This window comes from Cervus canadensis, chromosome 14 (genome assembly GCF_019320065.1).
Source record: "Cervus canadensis isolate Bull #8, Minnesota chromosome 14, ASM1932006v1, whole genome shotgun sequence".
NCBI classification, from domain to species: Eukaryota; Metazoa; Chordata; class Mammalia; order Artiodactyla; family Cervidae; genus Cervus; species Cervus canadensis.
The window spans coordinates 24,412,626-24,438,225 of record NC_057399.1 but is presented as its reverse complement, the minus strand read 5'-3'; the positions used below and the strand labels follow the sequence as shown (position 1 = coordinate 24,438,225).

The 25,600-nt window shown below is 39.6% G+C and overlaps 3 protein-coding genes across 6 annotated transcripts in view; 1 reads left to right on the top strand and 2 right to left on the bottom strand.

Moving 5' to 3' along the window:
* Window positions 1-4,401, bottom strand: part of ABHD17B (abhydrolase domain containing 17B, depalmitoylase) — a 45,427-nt gene extending 41,026 nt beyond the window's left edge. Inside the window, exons 1-2 of one of the 4 annotated variants that reach the window (XM_043486900.1) lie at window positions 2,896-3,007; window positions 343-514 (exon numbers count right to left, since the gene is read on the bottom strand). The gene's annotated coding sequence lies outside the window, so the exon portion shown is untranslated. Of the gene's footprint in view, window positions 1-342; window positions 515-2,895; window positions 3,009-3,504; window positions 3,527-3,737 lie in introns of those variants that run through there. The other 3 variants (XM_043486898.1, XM_043486902.1, XM_043486899.1) reach the window with 3 other exon arrangements.
* Window positions 4,402-4,637: 236 nt separating this feature from the next.
* The window catches only part of C14H9orf85 (chromosome 14 C9orf85 homolog), a 62,129-nt gene continuing 41,166 nt past the window's right edge, over window positions 4,638-25,600 (top strand). The window contains exon 1 of the mRNA XM_043487079.1: window positions 4,638-4,938. Within this exon, the coding sequence (XP_043343014.1) occupies window positions 4,837-4,938 (102 nt within the window). The 5' untranslated portion in view covers window positions 4,638-4,836. The remainder of the gene's footprint in view (window positions 4,939-25,600) is intronic.
* On the bottom strand, window positions 22,282-23,115 carry LOC122453193 (40S ribosomal protein S6-like). The gene has a single exon (XM_043487078.1). It carries the CDS (start codon window positions 23,076-23,078, stop codon window positions 22,329-22,331), a length of 750 nt encoding a protein of 249 aa, XP_043343013.1. The 5' UTR covers window positions 23,079-23,115; the 3' UTR covers window positions 22,282-22,328.

The window sequence follows — 25,600 nt, the reverse complement described above, 5'->3', positions numbered from 1 at the left end:
ATATCCCAGGGCAATCTTTCTCATTAACAGCTTTTTAGTTGTAACAAATGGGGGGGGGGGCACTACTGAATAGATGCCAGGGACATGACGCATTCGTGGTATGTAAAGATAATGCTGCCCCATGTCCCATGACTTCTGAATATTCTGCTAGACAGTCATTTAAGGGACTAGAAGGAAAAGATAAGGTCAGATATTGATAAATAGGACTCAACACAAAGTATAATTGCATTGTTTTTAACAAAGATTAAGATTTAAAAGAGTGCAACCCCTGTGTAAAGAGAGAAGCCTGCATTTTTATTTTGTTCAAACTTTACTGAAATTACAGTTATTTCAGAAACTTACCAATTCAAATCCCTCTATTGGTATTCCAGTGGCCAACTCAACACATCAGTTTAATCTGCTTTAGCGCCTGTCCTAGTCAAGGTGATCCCATCTGTTCAAAGTATCTGATTACTACTCTTTCTTCTAGCAGTGCTTCTTAGACTTCCAGGTACACTCAGTTCACCTGGGAATCCTGTTAATATTCAGCACCTTAGTTATTAGGGTAGGACCTGAGGTTCTGATTTCTAACCAACCCCCAGAATTCTGATGTTTTTGGTCTATTATCACACTTGGTAGCAAGATTACAATGTGGCTGAACCTGAGCATTTCACAGTGCGATACATTACTTTGTTATAAATTATTTCTTTATTTTAGTAAGCATATTACATTATTTAAAATACCAATTGAAGTTTATTATTATGAATTTCATTTAGGACAGTACTGGGGAGGTTGTAAAATATTTCTATAGAAATGAGATATAGGTTCAAGAGCCACTACTCTGGAGGAAGTCTTCCATTTTACCTAAATAAACATATACAAGAACATTCCCTACATCATGTTGAATAAGAAAACAATTGGAAACCACTAAAATCACTAACAGAAACTCGATATATCACATAATAAAACACATACCAAATGACAGTAATAATAAACTAGAGCTACCTGAATCAGCATAGATAAATCTTGGCATGTTCAGTGAAGAAAGCAAGCTACAGATATAAAAACCATACTTAAGCAGTCTTAAATCAATAAAAAAAAAACAACCATATAATGTTCATGGATATAAAGGAATGTAGTAAACACATGGATAGGAAGGATGTATGTCAAGTTGGGGTTTGTGGTTGGAAGTGTGGAAATAGGATTTAAGAGGGGTACCAAGTATAGAGGAAGCTTTGTTTTGTAGTTATAACTTTCCAACTGGGTAATGAGTGCATGAATATTCATGATGTTGTAAGTTAACAATACTTATATTACTATCTTATTTCTCACTTCACCTGAATTGGCAAAAACTTCCTGGACAGAAGTTTGGAAAACACTGCTCCAAAGGAAAGGATTCAGAATCAGAAGTCAGAAGACCCAGATTCAAGTCTCAGTTCTGGTTCTTACAAATTGTGTAGCTTTAGACAATCCAAATAATTAAACTTCTCTAGGCTTCACTTCATTTGCAATAAAGTCATAAAGCATCCTTTTTCCTCTCCAACTCAGAAGGCTGGGTTTGAGAGGCATACTGGTATGTGAGAAATCTTTAACAGCATAGGAAGAGTAGGAGTAATTTTTGAGAATTAAGAGCAAAACCTTGGATATAGTAGAAATAAAATCTATCAGTAAATAAACCCACCAACTCAATCTATCACTCTCTTTCTTGTCATCACTGATTCTAAAGATATGACAACAAATTATATATTCTTAACACTGGAGAAAATTAGAGTTTATCATTCCTAGGTGATAGCATATGGATAGAGTCTCCCTACTATAACTATGTTTATCCTAATTCTTCACCAAGGAACTGAAATTCATAATATGAAAACAAACTCAAGAGAATTGCATTAAAAAGTACTGTCATTCACTAAAACAACCAATGTCACATAACCAGAAGAACTGCTGGTTCTCACTGCCCTTTCTACACAGTGAGCAGGTGGCACATTTCATTAGCCCTATATCACAGATGGAGAAACTGACTCAGATGTGAGATAGCATGCCTGGAGTTGTAGACCAATTCAGTGACAAAACTTGGAACAGACACTAATTGCCTATTTCTTCTGTGTTCATTAAATGGCCCCAAACATTACATTGCCATGATGCTTTATGGTAATTCTGCTTGTCACAGGAAATAGAAAATTCTTTGTCAGAGGGCATACACATTTCAAAACAGGCAAAGATACTCAAGGAGCAAGCCACTGATCAACTACAGTACTGCAGAGCAAGAGACAAAATTAAAACTGCCTAGCCTGCTAAAAATCTAATCCTATCCTTGCCAATTAACCTTATTAATACTAGAGTAGGAGAAAAGAGAGGTCAAAATATGGGTGAGGGTGCTATTTATTTCCTCCTGGATCTCAAGTAATATAGTAATTATTGCCCAACAGGGACCTTATTTCTTTTTTAAGTTGAAGCATAGCTATCTCCACTGCTCTTCTTTAAGTTAGCCTCCACCCCTACTTCCAACAAGCAAAGAGCTGGGCACCCAATTAGAACACTGGCAATTATGATAATTACCAAAATATTGGCTATGATCAGATATTAGATAAATCATCCAAATAAGTTTATGCTATAAATATATGAGACAAACTCTTTACCAAAAAAAGCTCATTTTATTATGTCTTCTTGTTAATGTAAACAGACGAATGCTATTACAACATGTACCTGACTTTTTACTCAGATTCATCTGGTAGTTTTAAACGCTGACACAAGAACTCCAAAATTCTTATTTATTGGAGCCTTAAAAAAAAAAATCAATGAATTATCTTGTGGATCAAGAACTGTATATTAGAAAAAAAGTATTAAACATGAATACCTTTTCATAAGCTAAGAGCGAAAAATTAAAGGTCACCCTCCCTGCATTCCGTTACTCACTCTTTTGCTTAACAAATACACTTCACACCGACTTTGATAAATCAACGTGTTGTTTTAGAAAGTTGTGTCCTGGCATTGGCAGAAATCACCATGGATCAAAGCTCTGAACATTTCTTAAAAAAAAAAAAAAAGCCAGGGTTAAACTCTCTTCTTTAAAACATCTCTTCACAACAGTATAACCTAACTTGACAGAACTTTTCGTTTCAGGGTTCAAAAAAATTACAACAAAACACTAATTTTTCAGTTCAAAAACAATTCCTGGTGAGCCTGTCCTAGAGTTCGAGTGAAGCTCGATCATCGAGAGAAAAAGACCCTAGAACGGCCGGACCAGAACACACAAATCACAAAGGACCGGGCAGATTCGATCTAAAAATCAAGGCTGGCACATTCGAGGACATTCAGGAGACAGTTTTCAGGCGCCGCGAATCTCAAAATGAGCGAGGGTGGGAATGTGAACCTGACCCCATCTTTCCGTCCACAAGGAGAAGGGCAAAGAGATGAAATGAGACTTCTCTAAAAGGAGGACCCAAAGCCTTCCCCAATTCATCTGTCCGTCCCTCTCCCGCCCTCCGACTCCCGCAGCCTCATCGACCGTAAAGACTTTCCTACCTCTCCCCTTCACTGAACCAACAGACAATCTTCTCAAAATCCCAGACCCGATCGGGAGTGGCTTCTCTGCCTTTCCCAGCGCCTAGAGGAATCCCGGTCGCCAACAACAAAGACGCCTCCCGTTCCCCTCCCCCAGCTCGTCCCTCCCGCGCTGCGGCTCCCGGCCCAGCGCCCCCTCCTCCAGCCCGGCCGCAGCGCCCGGCCCCCCCGCTCCCCGCCGCGGCCCCACGCACCTGCACCTGAGGGCCGCAGCCAACGCGTCAGGCTGAAAGGGCCGGGAGGGAACCTCTGCCGCCGCGCTGTCCTCTACGAGGCGCGATCCGCGCTGCTGCTGCTGCCGCTGCCGGACTCTGCCCGCCTGCGGGCGGGCCCGGCCGAGAAGCCGGGAACGAGGACTGCAGCCCCCGGCGCCGGGACGTGGAAGGACGGCGGCGCCCGAGGGGGCCGGCTTAAGCTCCTGAGTCTCGCCTCGCGCCGGCCCTGCTCCTCCACACGGGCTCGCGTTCTGCTGACTAACGGCCCCGGCGCGAGGCGCTGAAGCGGCCGCCTCCGCCGCCGCGGTCGGCTGCTCTTGGGCCTCACGTCCCGCGCGGCCGTGGTCGCAGCTGCCGCAGCCGCCGCCACCTCCCTTTCTGGCACTGCAGACACCACCCAGACCCAGCCAGATCTTTCTTTTCTCTAATTCTCTTTTCTTCGCTCCCCTACAGTCTGACGGCCGCCGGGCTAGCTCTCGTGGCGGGAGGCTGGAAGGGAAAACCTGGGGTTTGCAGAGAGCTCACTAAGCTAGGAGTTGGTCACTGACTGTAGGAAGGTGCCAAAGCTGACCCCGGCTCCAGCCTGCGAGCGGGCCGGGGGAGGGACGGAGTCTAGTTTAGCCCGACTTCCACCAATCACAAGCAGCCCAGAGGAGTAGGACGCGGGAGAGGTTGAGCAGAGTCGGCAGGAGGCGGGGATTGCGGAAAAGGAGAGCCAATAGAAGCAAGGTCTCCCCGCCCCTCGGCTTTGATGGACTGCCACATTTGGACCAATGGGGGAATTCTCGCTTCGAAGAAAGCGGGATTTTTACTCCGGGTTTGAGAGAGAGAGGCTGCGAGAAGGGGGAAGGATCGAGACTGGGCGGTTTTAAAAGGACCTTGCGGGCGCTGAGATGCCTGAGGGTGTCCTTTGACCTCCGCGAGGAGTCACGTGGATATGCCGGGGGCGGGGACAGAAAAGCTGGTTAAGTTCCTTCCGGGTCAGTGGTAGAAGCGTGAGCTCCGTGGGGTAGTTCCTTGCATCTTACTCTTCCCTGCATCTTCCTTGTCCCAGCGCGAGGCGATTGTCGTTTCGGCGATGAGCTCACAGAAAGGGAACGTGACTCGTTCCAGGCCTCAGAGGCACCAGAATACGTTTAGCTTCAAAAATGACAAGTTTGATAAGAGTGTTCAGACCAAGGTAGGAACCTGCCTGTTGCACTAAATCTGACTTCAGTGGAGGGGAGATGAGGAGTTGGCGAAGGCAAATGTGGACGCAGCCCAGAGTTTTGGCTGCACTGCAGCCCTTTCTAAAATAATATTACCACGTCCTTTCTTTGACCTGCATGTGTTGTCTCCTCGTAAATATTTATATTTGGCAGTCAACGTTTAACTAATTGTATAGAGTGAATGGGACCCTCATCAAATCTAAAATGCAATGGGAAAATCGCGTCGTTGAACGTTCCCATCTGGATTACATATTTGCAGTAGGAAAACGAGGTTTATGGCGCGAGTGTCTTTTTCAAAGGTTGCACTAAGTTTATGCAGTCACTATTTCTTTTTGGAAACCCCAGGCCCATAGGTTTGTAGGGAGAGTGTCAAAGTTCTTAAGCGCTCTTAGCCCCAGTGTCCGCACCAACATAGTGGGAATTTCTCTCTCATTTGTAAGATTGTTTTGAGAATCAAACTATTTGATGAATGTAAAAATGCTTGTTTTGCTGTTTATATTTCTTTAGAAGATTTCTTTAAGCTGGAAGCAAATTCAGAATGAATTGATAGCCAGAAATCTTGGGTTATATACAACTACTGATTTGCTGTTAAGTATTTCCCCCTCCTCCCTTAGCTGTAAGGAGTGGAGAGCAGCTTGGGGGCAGCCTCCAGTATATCAGGTAAACCTGATATTAACATAAACTGGAGCTCAGACTTGCTAGATTTATGACTTAAGTTATGCAATATTTAGTTTCTTTGAGTCTTACTTTGATCACAAATGAGAGACTTGCCAGTATTATTGTAAAGTAAATCATGTATATGAATAATCTGGATCATAATTAGTGTCTGACAGGTGATTAATTTCTCAACATTGGCTACAAAAGCAAAATGACTGTTTAGGGTACCCAGTGACTTCCTTTTCCTTTCCTCTTTCTGTTTTCACTATACAGATATTTAAGGAGCATCTTTCACGTACAAGGACCTATGTACATATGTATACGGTGTTCAAAAGAGTTGACTCTGCCTTCAAGGAACTTATGGTTTTCTGGGTCATGGGACAATAAACACAGAGATGTATAATTATAAATTCTGATGAAGGGAAGCACAGTTGAGTGAAGAGTAGGGGCGATTATTTTCAATTGGCTGCTCAGAGGCCCTCTCCTTCCTCTTAATTTGGTTCAGATTCAGAAGGAAAACCTGGAGCAACATTTAGAAACACTTTACCAAGTTTGTGCCTGTCATCAATAGGTAAAACAGAGTAAAAAGCTGTGCTGTTCCAAATAGATGTCTGTCTTGTCCTGTATTCCTACTCTAAGTTTTTGCACAAGCATTTACTTCTGTTGTTTTTCATCAGGTGATAAAAAGCAGTTTGTTTAATAAATGAACGTGTTAGTGGCTCAGTCCTGTCTGACTCTGCGACCCCATGGCCTATAGCCTGTCGGTCCATGGGATTCTCCAGGCAAGAATACTGCAGTGCGTTGCCATTACCTTCTCCAGGGGATCTTTCTCATCCAGGGATTGAACCCAGGTCTTTTGCATTGCAGGCTGATTCTTTACCGTCTGAGCCACCAGGGAAGCCCCGTTTGATGAGTAGCGGCAATGTAGCTTACTGTGCTTCTTGTCCTTGTAAGTACAAGGCTTCTGGAACTTGTCCTTCTTGTCCTAGCACTTCTTCCTAGACGCCCTGTACTTTTCATTGTGTGTTTTCTAGTAGTATCTAACAGCCTTGTCATTATGGTCTCAAATCTTTTCATGCATCTCCAGTTCAGTTGCTAAGTTTCATTCTGTTTATTACTTTTATCATTCATTGCTTTGTCTCTGTTGAATTGTGAGGAAGTCTCACTTGTACATTGGTGGGACCACCTGGTGCTTTGTTATTGAAGGTGCTGACAAAAACAGCAAGAAATATTTTACTAAGAAAGGACCATTAGGTTGATTGTTCCTGTGTCTTATGGAAGAATAATTAGGAATGCCATGCTGCCTTCATGGCAAATTCTTGAACCAGCTATGGTCAGCTGTTGAAAGCCAGGATTTTGTTGTAAGCATCTGACCCTGTCTTCATTCCTGTGCTTTACACCAGAAAGGTGTTTGACTTCAGTGACCTCTAACAAAGGAGTGCTAAGATGTGCATGGTTCTCTGTAACCCTCCGTGAAGGATTGTAGTAACAACTGACTACTTTGTACCTCATTATTTTGTTGGAGTCTTGCAGGATAGTTCCCCTTCTCTGCCAAGTAGTTTATCAGGACTGAAATTAGAAGTTGGATAATGAGATGTTTTATTGAAGAACAGCTTATAAATTTCAGACAGTATCCCAGAAAGACACAGATGATAGCTGTCTTAAATATATTCTCAAAGAGGAGAGAAGCTTGGCATTCCAAATGCCAAACTTGAACCAGTGAGTCAAAGCAAAAGAGATAGGTTTCAGCTCAACATAAGGGAACTGTCTAATAGTGATTAGCATGCACTAGAATTTTATAACCTCCCTTTCTCTGGGGTTATTAAAAGAAGCCTTTATGGCCATCGGCCTGCAAAGGTGGGGTGGAAATGGGAGTAGTTTCATATCCCTTCTAGTCACTTGGTACTAAAAAAACATTGATTATATCAAGACAGGCTTGTGTCCCTTACTGGAAAGGCACTGATGTGTAGTGGAAGGAACCTTGGACCAAGAAAACAGACCCACATTTTAGCTCCTGTTCTGTTTAGTTTGCTTCGTGATTTAGACAGTTTACATACAGCTGTTAACCTATGCTACAGGGGCTGATATTATCTTTTGTGTTACCTTCCTCTCACAGTTTCTGCGGAGATAATTACAAAAAATATTTTTAAGAAATAGTGATACAAATATGAACTAAGCATTAGTGTATGATAACTTATATGGACATGCAGTTGCTCAAAGAATAAAAAGTTGATTAGAAATGTTTGTTGAAAAATATTGAAACACGGAAATGTGTAAAGTAAGTGAAAGTACTTTTTTCCAGGCCTATTCCTCTTTAGATGTAGTCATTGTTAACAGTTTGATGGTATGTTTTTAGGCATCTAAGCACAATATAGTACATATGAAATAAAATACTTTTTTCTTTTTTCATTTAGAAGATTGGGTATATCAGAACATAGAAATTAAGCTCTTTTTTAATGGTTGTGTACTATTCTGTCATATATATGTAGTAGCTTAATTACTTTCCTATTAATAAACCTTTGAGTTGTTTTCAAATTTTCACTATGACAAATGAAGCTGCAGTGAAATTCTTGTATTCACGTTATTTGTTCCACATCATTTATATGGTACCAAACATTGTGGTAGATACTAGGGGTATAAAGTTGAGTGTAATATACAGTCAGGCCTTTAACTGAAGCATATAGTTTGGTGGGTAAGGTGACAGGCACTAGGTAATCTTTTGAGTATGTTAATATGAATGGAAGTAAGAGCTGTGAAAGAAAAGTCCAAGGGAAGCTTGAGAGTGTCTAGCAGGAATCTTGATTAAGTTAGGAAGGTTTAAGAAAGCTTCCCTGAGATCTGAAGGATGACTAGCATTTAACTGAGGGAAATGGGAAAAGCATATATCATCTTCTTAAGGATGCTATTTGTTTCATATGTGTAGTCAACATTGTTTTTACTAGCATGTTGAAAAGCCTTAGAACCCCAGGATCACATGATCTTATTGATTGGGCCGGAGTCAATTCTGTGGTCAGTACTAGATCTTGCTTTTAGAGGGTAATAGTGCCTGCAATGCAGGAGACCTGGGTTCGATCCCTGGGTCAGGAAGATCCCCTGGAGAAGGAAATGGCAACCCTCTCCAGTATTCTTGCCTGGAGAATCCCATGGACAGAGGAGTCTGGCAGGCTACAGTCCACGGGGTCACAAGAGTCGGACACGACTTAGTGACTTAAATCACCAATGTACATTACTTAGACATTTTGCAGTTTAAAAAAAGTGATTTAGCCAAAACTTGCTTGACTGTGCACTTTGGTTTGCATAACACCAGTTGAACTTGAATTAATTTGGGGGGGAACACATTTAACGTGAAGTAATTTGGGGCAGGGGAACACATCCCTTTCAGGAATCTCTTGTTATTACCTTGAAAAGGAAAAGGAAAATCTGAGGCTATATTCTGTAGTTAGTTTTGAAAATGAAGTTTTGTTAATAATAGCTAATGCTTTGTACTTAAGTGTGTTAGCAACTGTGAATATTTGATCTATATTACCTAATTTGATCTTCAAAATAACCCTTAGACAGATGCTACAATTTTCCTGTTTTTGCCTATTGGGAAATTAGTGCCCAAATTTGTGTTCCTAGTATGTGGCTATCCATTGATTAGGTGAGGTCTGTGCTGGGAGACCTCAAAGAACAGGTAAATCAAAAGTCCCTTTTTGTGTATGTGTGTTGGCTGTTGTTTTTTAAGACTGTTTTTGTCTGTAATAGAGGCATTGTAACATTAGATTAGAGTTGGAACAGAGATGAGCTTTAGTGCCACTGACCCTAAACACTGCCTGTTTGAAATATTCCAGGGAAGGAGTCTCTCCTTGCAAAGTGTTGCCCCTGGAGTGTCACGTAACACAGGTATAGGCTGGTTGGATTGAAGTGGGTCCCATCTAGTCCACCGGGGCTGTGGAGCGGGGATAGGGCTCTTCTCATTCATTTTGTGTAAAAACATGCTAGTTCTGTCAGGTCCCTCAGCTCTTGGTTTAGACAGAAGTTTAAAGGTATTGATATGATTACATTTATACAGCAGAACAGGATTCTATGTTTACAAGCACCTTTATTTGCAACAGCCCAACAAATAAAAAAACACAAATATCCTTCAACAAGAGAATAGATAAACAGATTGTGTCAATCATATAGTGAAACACTATTCTGCTGGTTTTTTTTTTGTTTTTTTTTTTGCTGTTTTGTTTTAAAAGCTACTGATACATGGCAGACATGTAGATAAATCTCAGAAACATTGTGAGAAGGGAAAGAAGTTGAGTATTTCTCACATCTCTAGAAATCTGAACAGTAGTTTGCCTTGGGTGGTGGGGGAATTGACTGGAAGGAGCTCAAGACAACTTTCTGGAGTGATGGAAACATGAAGATCACAAAGCACTTATTGGAGTGCATTGAATTGAGCCTTTAAGGTCTGTGCATGATACATAAGTTTTACATCAATTAAAAATAGATATTACAGTAAAATGATTAACCACTCAAATATCGTAAAGTTCTGTTTTGTTGTTTGCTTTTTTGTTTGGGCACATTGTAGAAACACTACCTATTATCAGTATTTTTAAAAAGAAAACTATTTTATTAACTTCTCTAGAAAGAAAACAAATGACAGATCGACATTCTAACATACTGAATATCTTAGCTAACCACAAGTCAAAATAATTCTAGTAGTTGTCTTCTAATATTTTCCCATCTTGTAAGCTTTTATTTACAAACAATTAAGTATTGTATTACAATACAACTTAAGTATTGTCTCTCTGTAAGAGGAATTCAGATGATCATTACAAAGTGGGCCTTGGGAATTCCCTGGTGGTCCAGTGGTTAGGACTCTGTGCTTGCAGTGCCGAGGGCCTGGGTTTTGATCCCTTGTTCAGGAACTAAGATCCCAGAAGCCATGTGGTGTGGCCAAAAATAAAAAATACAATAAAAAACCAAACCAAAATCTATCTTGTTTATAAGATTACTGAATCTGGATCTTAATCAATAGGGTAGAGTCATAGTAACTTAGTTGGCCATGATGCCTGCCCTGTAAGATGAGTGAATAAAACCCTATTATGGAAAAGGGTACTAGTGGTAAGGCTCGTTTTGTTCGGGGTAGCTTGGACTCAAGTGATATGGGATCTTTGTCTTATCTCCTCTAGCCCACATATGCTGTGCTTTAGGAAATGGTCTCATATTGGTTTACCGGTAATCTCTGGTGTGAGTAATTTTGGTATGAGTGATAAAGTGCCAGTATGAGAATAAATGTTATTTCCTAATCAATGGGTTTCAATAATTAAAGTTTAAAGAAGTGGGTAGCCATTAAATAAATCTTCAGCTTGGCAGTGGTTTCCATTGTAGTTTCAAGGTAACCATCTTTGGTACTCTGGAGATCACCTGGGACTCCTTTTGATCTTTTTTCCAAACTGGGAAATGTTCTTGGTATATTCACCAATGCTGTCTATTACATTTTGTTTAGTTGCTAAGACGTGTCTGACTCTTTGTGACCCCATGAACTGCAGTGTGCCAGGCTTTCCTGTCCATTCACTTTCTCCCAGAGTTTGCTCAGACTCATGTCCATCGAGTCAATGATGCCATCCAACCATTTTATCCTCTGTCACCCCCTTCTCCTCCTGCCCTCAGTCTTTCTCAGCATCAAGATCTTTTCCAAAGAGTTGGCTCTTTGCATCAGGTGGCCAAAGTATTGGAGCTTCAGCTTCAGCATCAGTCCTTCCAGTGAATATTCAGGACTGATTTCCTTTAGGATGGATGGACTGGTTGGATCTCCTTGCAGTCGAAGAGACTCTCAAGAGTCCTCCAACACCACAGTTCAAAAGCATCTATTCTTGGTGCTCAGCTTTCTTTATAGTCCAACTCTCACATCCATACATGACTACTGGAAAAACCATAACTTTGACTTGACAGACCTTTGTCGGCAAAGTAATGTCTCTGCTTTTTAATATGCTGTCTAGGTTGATCATGACTTTTCTTCTAAGAAGCAGACGTCGTTTAGTTTCATGGCTGCAGTCACCATCCACAGTGATTTTTGAGCCCAGGGAAAAAAAGATTTCACTCTTTCCACTTTTCCCCATCTATTTGCCACAAAGTGATGGGACCAGATGCCATCATCTTAGTTTTTTGAATGATGAGTTTTAAGCCAACTTTTTCACTCTCCTCTTTTACCTCATCAAGAGGTTCATTAGTTCCTCTTTGCTTTCTGCCATTAGTGGTATCATTGGCATATCTGAGGTTGTTATTTCTCCTGCAATCTTGATTCCAGTTTGTGATTCATCCAGTCTGGCATTTCACATGATGTACCCTGCATAGAAGTTAAATAAACAGGGTGACAATATACAGCCTTGATGTACTCCTTTCCCACTTTTGAACCAGTCTCTTGCTCCATGTCCAGTTCTAACTCTTGCTTCTTGACCCACATATAGGTTTCTTAGGAGGCATGTAAGGTGGTCTGGTATTGCCATCTTTTTAAGAATTTTCCACAGTTTGTTGTGATCGACACAAAGACTGGAATGTAGTCAGTGAAGCAGAAGTAGATGTTTTTCTGAAATCCCTTTGCTTTCTCTATGATCCAACATGGATTTAAGTTAAAAGTATCCTCCCCCAATTGACTTCTTATTATATTCAGCATACTTTTTCACTTAACAAGGTGATTTAATCTATGATGTACTGAGCATTATACTATGTAGGAATATTGTACTAATTAAAAGTCTTTAAAAATTGTTTAAAAAGTCAGTGCTAGTGAGTATTCACTATTTTGAATATTTTTAAGTACTGTGTTCTCTTTTACACAAAATAATCTCATCCATGTTTTGGGATATTTCATTTACCTACAATTCCAAGGTGCTTACACTTGGGCAGGATCAATAAATTGATCCTACAAGTTACTTATTTTTAATGCCTGCTACAATATAATTTTTCTGTATCAACTGTATGTTTTAGACATTTCATTTTATGCATAATAAACGACAACTAAAATTAATTTGTCTTTATTTGGTCTATGTATTAAGGCATAGTACTGTACTCACTGGTGGATTATGAAATTTTATAATTACATTGTCAACACTTGTTTCTACATGAAGGTAAATACTACCCTTAGAAGTTATTTCTTCTACCCTTAGAAATACAGTATTCTCAGAATTCTTCATCTAGGTAAATTAGTTTACCTGAGAGAGAGAGAAAGAGTCATAGTGTATATTAAGTCTTCCCCAAATGGGGTCATTTTCTGCTTTGAGAAAGGCTGTGTAGTTGGAGTGTCGCCATTGGACAAAGAACCTCAGGGCTGAGAGGCACAGGCTGCTGCAGCATTCATTAGGCATTTATTATTTTAAGCCGGAGGACTCTTTCCACACCTGCAGAAGTGTTACTGTGAGGTCACAGGCAAGTTTACAGAGAACCTTGCTTATCCTCAGAACAACCCGGAGTGAGCTGTTGTCAGCTCACTCTATCCTCAGTTGTTACTGGTCTTTTGCTCACCACTGACTTTTGTGAAAGGAAGAAATGAAATGAGAAGGGGATAAACGAATAGCTAGCATGCCTAAAATTCCTTTCTGAAATTTTCCTTATCACTCCAGGGCAAATAGCACTTAAATATATTGAATGAATTAAATAAACATTCTTCTTCTTACCTTGTCTGTGTGTGCAAGGCCCTCTACATGATAGTAATTATCGTTAGGATTCTTTAATTGCTAAGCAGAAAGGGAATTTATTGAAAAGATACCAACTGCTCTCATGAAGCTTAGAAAATGTGTTTACTAGTTTGTTTTGCTTGATTTTTTAGTGATCAAGATTCCCGGCTTGGCCATTATTGCTAGGAAATTTTATACTCGTTTGACTTGTGTAGATTCTAATTTGCAATCTTTGAACTTTTCAATGCCCCCTCCCCTAACCATTCCAATTTGCCTTCTGGAATTGGTAGTTTACTATCATCAGAGACATAGTGTTGAAAATAAAATTTCTTTCACTTTCTTGCCCTGACTATTCCTGGGAACTCTGTTTCCCTGTAGTCTTTAAGTAACAATGTTTTTTCACCCTGTATCTTCAACCCGGCATTTAGAACCCCTTTTTCCCATTTACTTCTTCAGTTCAAGTTTTCCTTGCTCAAAACCCCACCTCTTCTGAGATACATGGCATCAAACTGTTGATCTCCTCCAGATCTATCCTTTCATCCTCTTTAGTATCTGGCTCACTGCCTTTCCAGATTTTCCTGCCATCATACTTAGTGATTGCTACAGTCACATGGATAATCAAACATCTGATCTCTCAGTTTTTATATCCCCTACCTCAGACATCTCCTCCCGTGTTCAAATATTAAGCCCTCATTGCTGGTAACTGCTCCTCTTACAAACTTGAACAAACAGCAGAAACTGACCACCATCTACTTACCTGATTTTCCTCAAATAGTTTTTAAAAATTCCACTGGGTACTCAGGTGCATTAACTTTTCCACTTTTCACTGTACCTCAGCCTTGTCCTTTTTCCCCTCCTTATCCAACATGGATACCATGTTCTATCAGTACAAGTGCTCTTTTGCATATACTTCAAATTCCTTATTTTTCTTCCCTTCTTTGGTACTTGCCGGACAGAATCCTAACCTTGCTTAGGTCCAGCTTTCTATCCACCATTACGTCTACCACACCCCCCGCATGTGTACCCGTGCACACGCCTTCCTGGTTTAGCAGATGAAGTGCCTAGTCCTCCCTAAGTCGCTTTACTTGCACTCTGGACCTCATTTATTCTTGCTTCCCTTGTGACTTAAAAGGCTTAAGACTCCTCAGTTTTCTGTTGTGTCATTAGTCTTTCTATCTGTAATGGGTTATTTCTGTTTTTTTTTTTTTTTTTAAATCCCCTTTAGATAGAATCCATGTTCTTTTCTAGATCCACCCTGTTTCTTTCTTTTTTATAGAAAAGTTCTTGATCTCCATTTCTTTACCTTCCATTTTTTTCAATCCCCATTTAAATAGTTTTTGCACACCTGTGTGCTAAGTTGCTTCAGTTGTTTGCGACTCTTTGCAACCCTGTGGACCGTGGCCCTCCAGGCTCCTCTTTCCATGGGATTCTCCAGTCAAGAATACTGAAGTGGGTTGCCATGCCCTTCTCCAGGGGTCTTCCCAGTCCAAGAATGGAACCTGTCTCTTATGTCTCCTGACGATGCAGGAGAGTTCTTTACCACTAGCACCACCTACACCGTTGTTAAAACCACTCTTGTCAGGGTCATTGATCTCTGTGTTGCCAAATCCTTGTGATGCTCAGTACTCACCTCACTCACTTGACTGGCAGCATTTGCCTCTCTAGCATTCTCCGAAATAATTTTTTCTCGTTCCGCTCAGTCCATGACTTTAAATACCATCTTTATGCTGATGCCTTCCAGATTTGGAACTCCAGGCCAGCCTCGCTCCTGCGCTGCAGAGTCGTTGTATATTTAACTACCTACTTGACCTCCATTCTTGAAAATCAAAAAGGTTTCTTAAGCTTAAGGTGACGAAAGAAATAACTCAATTTTTTCTCGTTCAAACCTTTTCCTCCTTCTGTATTCCCCAACTCTGTTAACAACTCCACTATTTACTGAGTTCCTCAAACCAAAATATAACAATTACCCTTGACTCTTGGCCTTTTTGTACATTCTGTGTTTCAATTTGTCAGCAAAACGGTCAACTGTTTAAATTATCTTTAACTTTTATAACCTTCTCATTAGTTTTAGTTAAAGAGTATGGTTGACTAAGGCCTTTTTTTTACCAGAAAGGATAGTCAAATAGACTGATTTCAAGCTGTGATTTAGAATTATAGTACTGTCAATTTAGGCCATCATTCCTATAAGTAGATGCAGTCTGTTTTGGTTTTTGATCGTTTTGCTTTGAAGAATAAAAATATTTTGAAGTGTATGTATTGGATAGGAAAAAAAATTTATCAGTTTTCAGGTATGTGTTTTTGGGTTTTGGCCAAAGGTGCGTGCATACGTGTGTGTGCTAAGTCCATTTAGCTGCATGCCGCTCTGTGCAACCCTGTGGATCGCGGCTGCCAAACTGCTCTGTCCATGGGATTCTCTAGGCAAGAGTACTGGAGTGGGTTGCCGTGACGTCCTCCAGGGGATCTTCCCGACCCAGGGATAGAACCTGCGTCTCTTATGTCTCCTGCATTTGGCCAAAGGCATCGGTCTCTTTTTCAAGATACTGGCAGCGTGGTGTGGTAGGAAGACATTGATATTAAAGTCCAGAGATTTAGGTCAAATTCCCTAGTATTTACTTGTTCTGTAATCTTGGACAAATTTCTTAAGTAGTCAAGATTTTAGTGGGTTTAGCTATATTGTGAAAGTTCAGTTCAGTTCAGTTCAGTCGCTCAGTCGTGTCTGACTCTTTGTGACCCCATGAATCGCAGCATGCCAGGCCTCCCTGTCCATCACCAACTCCGGAGTTTATTCAGACTCAGGTCCATTGAGTTGGTGATGCCATCCAACCATCTCATCCTCTCGTCCCCTTCTCCTTCTGCCCCCAATCCCTCCCAGCATCAGGGTCTTTTCCAGTGAGTCAACTCTTCCCATGAGGTGGCCAAAGTATTGGGAGTTTCAGCTTCAGCATCAGTCCTTCCAATGAACACCTAGGACTGATCTCCTTTAGGATGGACTGGTTGGATCTCCTTCCAGTCCAAGGGACTCTCAAGAGTCTTCTCCAACACCACAGTTCAAAAGCATCAATTCTTCAGTGCTCAGCTTTCTTCACAGTCCAACTCTTACATCCATACATGACCACTGGAAAAACCATAGCTTTGACTAGATGGATGTCTAGCAGATATCTCTACTTTTTAATATGCTGTCTAGGTTGGTCATAACTTTTCTTCCAAGGAGCAAACATCTTTTAATTTCATGGCTGCAATCATCATCTGCAGTGATTTTGGAGCCCAAAAAAGTAAAGTCTGACACTGTTTCCACTGTTTCCCCATCTATTTGCCATGAAGTGATGGGACCAGATGCCATGATCCTAGTTTTCTAAAAGTTGAGCTTTAAGCCAACTTTTTCACTCTCCTCTTTCACTTTCATCAGGAGGTTTTTTTAGGTCCTCTTCACTTTCTGCCATAAGGGTGGTGTCATCTGCATATCTGAGGTTATTGATATTTCTCCCGGCAGTCTTGATTCCAGCTTGTGCTTCTTCCAGCCCAGCATTTCTCATGATGTACTCTGCATATAAGTTAAATAAGCAGGGTGACTAGGTAAGGTTTATTCAAAGTTTACCTCATGTGATACCTGGCATGCAGTGTTAAGCATTCTGTAGATGCTAGTCCATGCCTTCAGCTTCTATGATGTTCATCATGTTCACATGCTCCTCCCTCATTTACGCACTTCCTGGTTAATCCCACTGGAATGTCTCCCTCCTTCCCTGTGGCATTTATTGCCCTCATGACACGTATGATGCATATCTTAGTAGGTATTGGTACGTATGTCTTGGCTTCTTTCTCTTACACATACATCACAAATGCCATCTGTCTCTGGCAGGAAGGGCTCAAGTATTTTTTTAAACTACTAATGGTGTAATATGTATGTCTAGTAGCAGTTCAGTGCTGTGGGATGAAGGAATGGAAATCAAGTAGTTCTTACTGACATTTTGCAATTAATTGTTGGTCTTTGTTAATTCATCTGTCTTTATTGACATCTGTCTTATTGTTATATAGCAAACATTTGCAAAATATGAGTATAATATGAATCCTTCATTCAGGAAAGAAGTAACTACTCTAAAAAGTGAAAAAAGGTAAATATGGGGCATTTTCATTTATTAAACTTTTGTTGAAGTATAACATACACTGTGTAGAAAAGTGCAAAAATCATAATAGAGTTAAATTGACTTTTCACAGACTGAACATAGTCATGTAATCACCATTCCGTTCAAGAGAATGTAACTGGCCCCTCCTAGTCACTATAACTCTCTCCTCTAATAACGATGATCTTGATGAATATGAGGTATTTTTGAATAACCTTAAAGTCATGGCTTTTGGAGTCAAAGGAGAGGTTGTAGGTGCCCAGATAACCAGCCTTTCTTTACAGAAATAGTATTAGTGGGTGTAGACAAGCATCCTGATGGATCATATTAACTATTTAAATATACAACAAGACTTGATACAATCCTACTTTGCAATGTAAAAATTGGTGTGATTTGATTTTCCGAGTGATTGATTTAGTCCCTATAGGATTCCTGACTTCTAAAACTATCAAGAGTAAATTTGAACTTCACTTTAGCTTTGGAGCTGATTACTTCAACCTCAATCATAAATGTCTTCTACTTGATCTACTTACTCATGAGGTTGAATTACATTTTAAGAACTTTGTGGTGGACATTTTCTTAGATATTTTATCAGGTTCATTCCTAATTGGAATAGTTGTATCTATATTCTGAAGATAATATAATTCAAATTGTCCTTATGAAACTGAGTTGTAACACATTTTGTTTTTGCTTTGGCAGTTATATGTTATTAACAAAGAAATATTCTTGTAGGTGATAGAACTATGTATGTAGAATAATTTTCAGTGGTGGTTCATTGGCATTAGAATTCTGTTATAACTTTATATTAATCACACTTGTTTTGAAGGCCATTTACAATAGGGATGTGAAATACCAAGCTAAACTAGCGATTATTTTAAATGTTTGTTGTCCTATAAAGATTTATATATTATTAAATGCTCCACCCTGTCTTACCAGGTGGCTGACTTATTTGTTTTGAAATTACTCATGTCCCTGAAGTCATCACATTGAGTAATATATTTGACATCATGGTATATACTTGCATATGTGAATAGTCTATATACTATCATTAGCCTTTATCACAAGACATTGTGGTAATATGATATCATGTTTCCTGTAAACGCGAATACTTGTAGGACATAATGCTGGATCTAATTTTTAATAAAGTTAGAATAGTCATGTGGGATAAGTTGTCATTTAGCAGCCATATAAAACATATAAAAAGGATTACTTTTACATATGTGATGCTTTTTCTGTAATTTAAACTCCGTATTATCGAACCGTGGATGGTTCGTTGACCCTTATATGATGATTTCAAGGTCAGCTCTTTCCTAGTATATTTAAATAAAAATCTCTGGTTTCTCATGATAGTTAATTCTAATCTTAGGGATTCTCTAGGGACACCTTTATTAATGCCTTCATTCTGTACCCAGTAAGAAAAAAAGTCAGTCAAATTTTACTAAGACTTCTAATTCAAAATGACTCACTGAAAGCATGCATTTATCTTTCTGTTTTTAAAATGAAATGACAGAAGGAAAAAATAAAAAGAAATTAAGATATAAAGTAGATGAGATTAGACTGATTCAACTAAGCATTTTTTGAATCTGTGTTATAATACAGATGGAAGTCAAGATTTTTCCAATAAAACTCTGGAACAATGTCAGTATCAGAATTAATAAGATCTGTTAATTAATAAGATCTTGATGCAATTTTTTGTATCAGGTGGCTTTCTCTGTCATTTACCCTCAAGATAAGGTCAGAAGAGCAACTCTCTAAACTGGGGACATGCCATGAAAGACAAAGTCAGAGCAATATTCTTGGTCATTTCTGGTCTCAGAGCTTAATGAGGAATCCCTAGGCTTAGAGGCGACATGCTTCCTATGCTACTAAAGCTAAAGCTATCAAGCTGTTAAGTTTTTTCCTGTCAGCCAGAGGCAGAAACTGTATGATGTTTGGATTCCAGAACAGTAGCATTTCTCAATTCTGCTTTAGTAACCCGTTCTATATCTGTTTATTATAATAGTACTTTCCAGAACAACTTTCTATGATGGTAGAAATATTTCAGATCAGTTCTACCCAGTATGGTAGCCATTAGCCACATGTACCTGTTGAACATTTGAAATATGCCCAGTGAAACTAAGGAACTGAATTTTAATTTAAATTCCATTTTAATAGTTACACGTGGACAGTAGCTACCATATTGGGTAGTACAGATCTAAACCCTCAGTTATAAATACGAGCAGACTACTGAGAAGCACTAAACTTTTTAGGAAAACCGAAACTATGAGATGTAGACTGGAAACCCTACCTTCTGTGCCTGATTAACAAAGGTAATAGAAGACACAGAACAGAACTTTGAAAAAGTATAATTGGTATCCATCTTTAATGACTCAGAAAGCTCTCAAAATCCATAAAACAAAGATAGATTGCTGCTTGAAACAGCAGCAGCAGCTGCAGAAGCCTATGACATTTTGTAAAAATGACAGTTGTGGTTACAGAAATGTAAACATCTTAATAAGATGGCTGAATAGCAGTATGGACAAGACTAAAGACTAAATTGGCAGTTTGAGAGATCAAGCCATTGGATCTGTCTAAAACCTAGTATGAAAGGTCAAAATGATAAAAATTCTGAAATGAAATTTCAGATAAGGAGGATCAAGTTAGGAAAGCTATCTGAGTAAAAGAAATCCAGAAGACAGGAGGGTGAGGAAGAAGTGTTAAAAAGTAATGGAAAAAAACACAAAAATTTTCCAAAGTTGACGAAAATCTTAGACCTTCAGATAAAAGAGTTCTAGACCTATCATGGTTATATTTTGGAACTCCAGTCGTAGAAGTGCAAGGAAATTCCTACAGGCTTTCAAAGAGAGGGAAAAATGAGGTTACCCATAAAGCAACTATGATCCTGTGGGCATCAGACTTCTCATCTGCTACTTGGAAAAAAAAAAAAGGAAAAGGTATACAAAGTGTTATAAAGAAAGTATTTTGAATTAAGAATTATTATTTTTTTAAATATTTATTTATTTATTTGGCTGCACCGAATCTTAGTTGCAGTATGTGAGGTCTAGTTCACTGACCTGGAATCAAACCTGGGCTCCCTGCCTCGGGAGCACTGAATCTCACTGGACCACCAGGGAAGTCCTGAATTAAGAGTTCTTTGTAGAGCTAAGCTATGGCTTGGAAATCAAGGCAAAAGAATCATCCAGACTAAAAGTTTGTGAAAAATACCTATATAGTAAGCGATGTACTCCAGGGTATTAGGAAGATACATGGTAGAAGAAACAGCAGTAAAAGGAGAACTCAGTAAAACTAAGTTAACTTTTCAGTAAACATTCAGTAAACATAAATGCTGTTATATATGAATCATAAAACAGAATAGGTAAACTATTTGGAAGACAAGATCTATACTCACTTCAGCCACACTTGGGAACTAAAAACAAAAGCAAGCTAAAGGTCTTGTCTTAGGGTGGTGGAAAAGCCTAGAGAAGAGAAATCAGAATCATCATTAAAGTCTAAAATGCCTGTTATTTGTTTGGTGTCTGTGCTAAACAAATGTGGAGATGAAAATAAGACCTTGTTCTAGCCTTTATGGTGTTGATAGTGTAGCTGGAGAGTTAAGGCCAGTGTACAAGAAGTAATAGTGAGTAAACTGGAAATTTTACTAGCAATTTTTGGAAGGGCTGAAAAATATGATCTGCGTGAATATCTGTAGATAATCTCTCCTGCTTCTGCTTGCAGTTGAACCCCACTTCTGGTTCTAATACTCAACTGGTAGAAGTACAAAGAAGGGATGAAAGAAGATGAATTGCTGTTGTTTTAAATCAAGCCTGTGTGTCACGTTAGACTTTGATCTGCAACCTTTTGAGGACTTACTTTACAAGATTAACAATGGTCTTTGAAAACATGTCTTTTTTGTAACACTTTTGCAAATTTGTCATGAGAGGTAGGGATGTATATCTTCCTCTCTTTGTCCTGTTGGGTTGGGACTGAACGGAACAATAGAGTTTTTGAATCTGCAAGGCTGCCAGTCAACCTTGAATCTCTGATGACTCCCCCACCTCGCAGTGAGTGTTCTGTGTCCTAAGTCGCTTCATTTTTGTCTGACTCTTTGCAACTCTGTGGACTGTAGCCTGCCAGGCTCCTCTGTCCATGGGATTCTCCAAGCCAGAATATTGGAGTGGGTTGCCATCCCCTCCTGCAGGGGATCTTCCTGATCCAGGGGTTGAACCCACATCTCTTATGTCCCCTGCATCTACAAGCAGGATCTTTACCACTGGTGCCACCTGGGACGCCCCATCCCTCAGTCTAAATCCTTCCAAAAGCCCAGTGTGAAGAAGCTTCCAGTTAATCTCTTCTTTTAAACACCGTTTTAACTCTTAACAGTATATTGCTTACTATTCAGATTTACGTCATGCCCTTTACTTTTGTCTCCAACTAGATTTGAAGCACTATGAGGAAAGAACTGTGTATTGGAAATCTTCTGAATCCTTGTGTTGTCTGAGTACACACTAGCTCATACTTTTTTTCAAATTGTTCCTGTAGACAGCAGAGAGATGGTCACGATACATCCTGTACTTACTTTTAAGCTGTGATACATTTTATAATTTGACTGTTTGAAAGACTCCTAAATTTGGAGTCAGGGCAACACAGGAGTAGACTCTTGGGATTCCTCCCTGTGTGGCTATGGAGTCACTCTGTTACCATGAGTAAGTTATATCAATGTTCTATAAATTAGAATAACAATAAATAGCAATACCCCTTTCTTCCTTCCACACAAGGCTGATGTGAGAATTAAATAAGAACTATAGGACAACTTTAGATTAAAAAAAAAAAAAAAACTATGGAAATAAAATGTAGTAGTGTTTTGTTGTAGGTGACTTGCATCTTTCATTTCAGAACATACTTTAATTTTATTTATTTATTTTTTTTTGATGTCTGATCTTATTTATTTATTACTCTTAGAACATCTCATTTTTGACTGGACTCAGACTTAGAAGTAGAAGCTCTCAGAGAGGACAGCCTCCGTCTCTTGGCAATCTGTTCCTGCCGTTTTTCTTTGGCCTCCTTCATCCTCTTGGCCACAAGTTTAGCATATTCTGCAGCCTCTTCTTTGTTTTTCTTAGTACGCTGTTTCTTCAGAGCAATACGCCGGCGTTTGTGTTGCAGAACTCGTGGAGTCACGAGAAGCTGAATCTTGGGTGCTTTAGTCCTAGGTTTCTTACCTTCTTTGTTTAGGGGCTTTCGCACAACATACTGGCGGACATCATCTTCTTTAGAGAGATTGAAAAGTTTGCGGATTCTGCTAGCTCTTTTGGGACCCAGGCGACGAGGCACTGTAGTATCAGTGAGTCCAGGAATATCCTTCTCCCCTTTTTTCACGATGACCAAGTTGAGAACACTCAGATTGGCATCCACAATGCAACCCCGTACAGATTTGCGCTTCCTCTCTCCAGTCCTCCTTGGTCTGTAACAGGAATGCCCCTTACTCAGTAGCAGGCGAACTCGGCCATGGGTCAAGACACCCTGCTTCATGGGGAAACCCTGCTTATCGTTCCCGCCACTGATTCGGACCACATAACCCTTCCATTCTTCACCCAGAGCGTCAGCAGCAACTTCTGTGGCCATACGCTTCTCGTAGAAGGTACGAAGTTTTCGTTCATCATCCACTTCAATGAGCTTCTGGCAGCCAGTGGCCGGGAAAGAGATGTTCAGCTTCATTCTGAAGTGGCCGACAGCCTCCGAGGCGCCACGAAAAAGAGTCATACTTTAATTTTAATCCCTTAGCTTGTTATATTCTTGTCATAAAAAATATCTTTCTTTTTAGGAATGAGAAAATGCTCTCAACTGAAGTTAGGTAAGTCACATGTGCATAGCTGGACTAAACTAATCATGGTACAAACCTAATTTTTTTTCTCATGTGACTTGACTCCTCAATCAATCGTCATCATGTACAGATTATTCTTACAACCTTCTAATGTGACCAGAACAAGGCAACTGTCTTTGAAGTTAACTAGCTTCAGGATGGCAATTGCCCTTGTATCCTGTCCCCAAGTAAATGATGTACAATGCTGATTTATTTTAAAAGATAAAATCATTTGGTTTGGGGCCACTGCCAATTATTATGCTTGGAAGAGTTAAATCCATAAATTCCTAAAATATGCTATTAGAAGGAAATTAATATCATTGTTCCTTTTTGTTTAATACATGTTAAACAATTGTTGGTTAGTAGTTTTGTCTCTTTTAAGATCACTAACTTGGGGCATACCATACTGGTTGGACAGGATCTCAAATTGTAACTAACTTTTAATGAGCGCTTATAAAAACACATGTGTTGCCTCATGACGCTGCACGCTTGCTGCCTGAGCAGCGCTTTTTGCATTCCAGTTGGATTGGACGTACTTGGCCCATGTAGCGCATTGCTTAGTTTACCTTTTATTATTCAGGGTTCAGTGTATAGAGAATCTGTGAAGAACCAGGTAGAAAAGTAAATCCTCTTTTAGAACATAGCTTAGCAAAGGTAATATTTTCTTTCCTAAATGAATTTTTCTAACTTAGGAATTTTTTGTGCCCTTTAAACAAATGATCTATAACACTGTAAGGTTCCTTAGGAACAAGCCAGCTGGTTTGGCCCTATTTGCAAAACAATATACCACTGTTAGAATTTGAGTCAAAGCATAGGACAAAAACGTAGACAAATTTAGCAAAATTTTGTGCTTTTACTTTTTTTCTTTACTATTTGGAAAACCTTAAAAGCTATAGGGGAACACTTTCTTCTTCTAACTTTAATAGAATGCCCTCAAATAAAAGGCATCTTTTTATGAGTTCTGCCTCTGCTGTCCTGATTAATTGTGTGACCTCAAGCAAATCTCTTAATTCTCTGAGCCTCAGGTTTCTCATCTGCAAAATGAAGATAATTATGCCTGCCCCTAGCCACAGGAATGTTCTAAGAATAGCAGCAGGGAGAATTTTTATAAAGGATTAGACGTGTGGTTTATAGATTTATGATAGCAGTCTTTTATGTAAAAAATATTTAGTTTGCTATTATTTCTATAATGAAAACCAAAAAAGACCTGTTTTATAGTAAATCACATAGATAAATAACTTTTCCCGAAGCATGCTTTTGTCTAGACACCTGACCAAAGTACAGACATATCGCGTAGATATAAAATCACTCAAGGACTTGCGTAAGCAAAAGAACATTGACCAGAACTGTAAACAACCAAGCAGGGAGTTAAATGATAAGTATAGTAGATTTCTTGAGAGGATAGAAATACACGTATTTAGCTCTGTCTCCTCTAGTTCTGATAGAGACATCCTCTGTTGGAAAAGAAGAGTAGAAATTGCCATTTCCTTCTCCAAGGGTCCTAATATTAGATTCCATAGCTAATTGAGATTTGGTCTGATGTTTAAATTTTATTACTACCTAAGGCAGGTTTCGGAGAAGGCAATGGCACCCTACTCCAGTACTCTTGCCTGAAAAATCCCACGGACGGAGGAGCCTGGTGGGCTGCAGTCCATGGGGTCGCGAAGAGTCGGACATGACTGAGCGACTTCACTTTCACTTTTCACTTTTACACATTGGAGAAGGAAATGGCAACCCACTCCAGTGTTCTTGCCTGGAGAATCCCAGGGACGGGGTCGCACAGAGTCGGACACGATTGAAGTGACTTAGCAGCAGCAAGCAGGTTTAGAGCACAGGGAAGAGCAAAGAAGAATTTCCCAGCTTTTAGCATTTTTAGATCTGGCCTAAATCCAGAAACAGCAATAAAGGCCAGAAACTATTTCTATAAATTCTATTTTTCCTGACCATGAGGAAGTCAGAGTAGAAAACAGATGGTTTCTATACAGTGCCGTAGCAGTGTCAACCATGTCTGAATTAAGAGACTTTAAACATACAGACTGAGAATCTAGGATGAATTACATTTGGTATGATGTCTTTTGATGTTAGACTTTGGAAAAGCTTCTTAAATAATAGGTCTTCTGGATTCTGGACTTGTGTCTCTAGCATAGCTTTTCCTGTCAGTTCTGAGGCTATTCTGGAGACTCAGATATTTGATACATTACTCTAGTATACAAATAGTCTAGTCAGTACTGTATGTTTCAAAGGTTTCTTTTAAGTTCAGTTCAGTCGCTCAGTCGTGTCCGACTCTTTGCGACCCCATGAATTGCAGCACGCCAGGCCTCCCTGTTCATCACAAACTCCCAGAGTTTACTCAAACTCATGTTCATCGAGTCGGTGA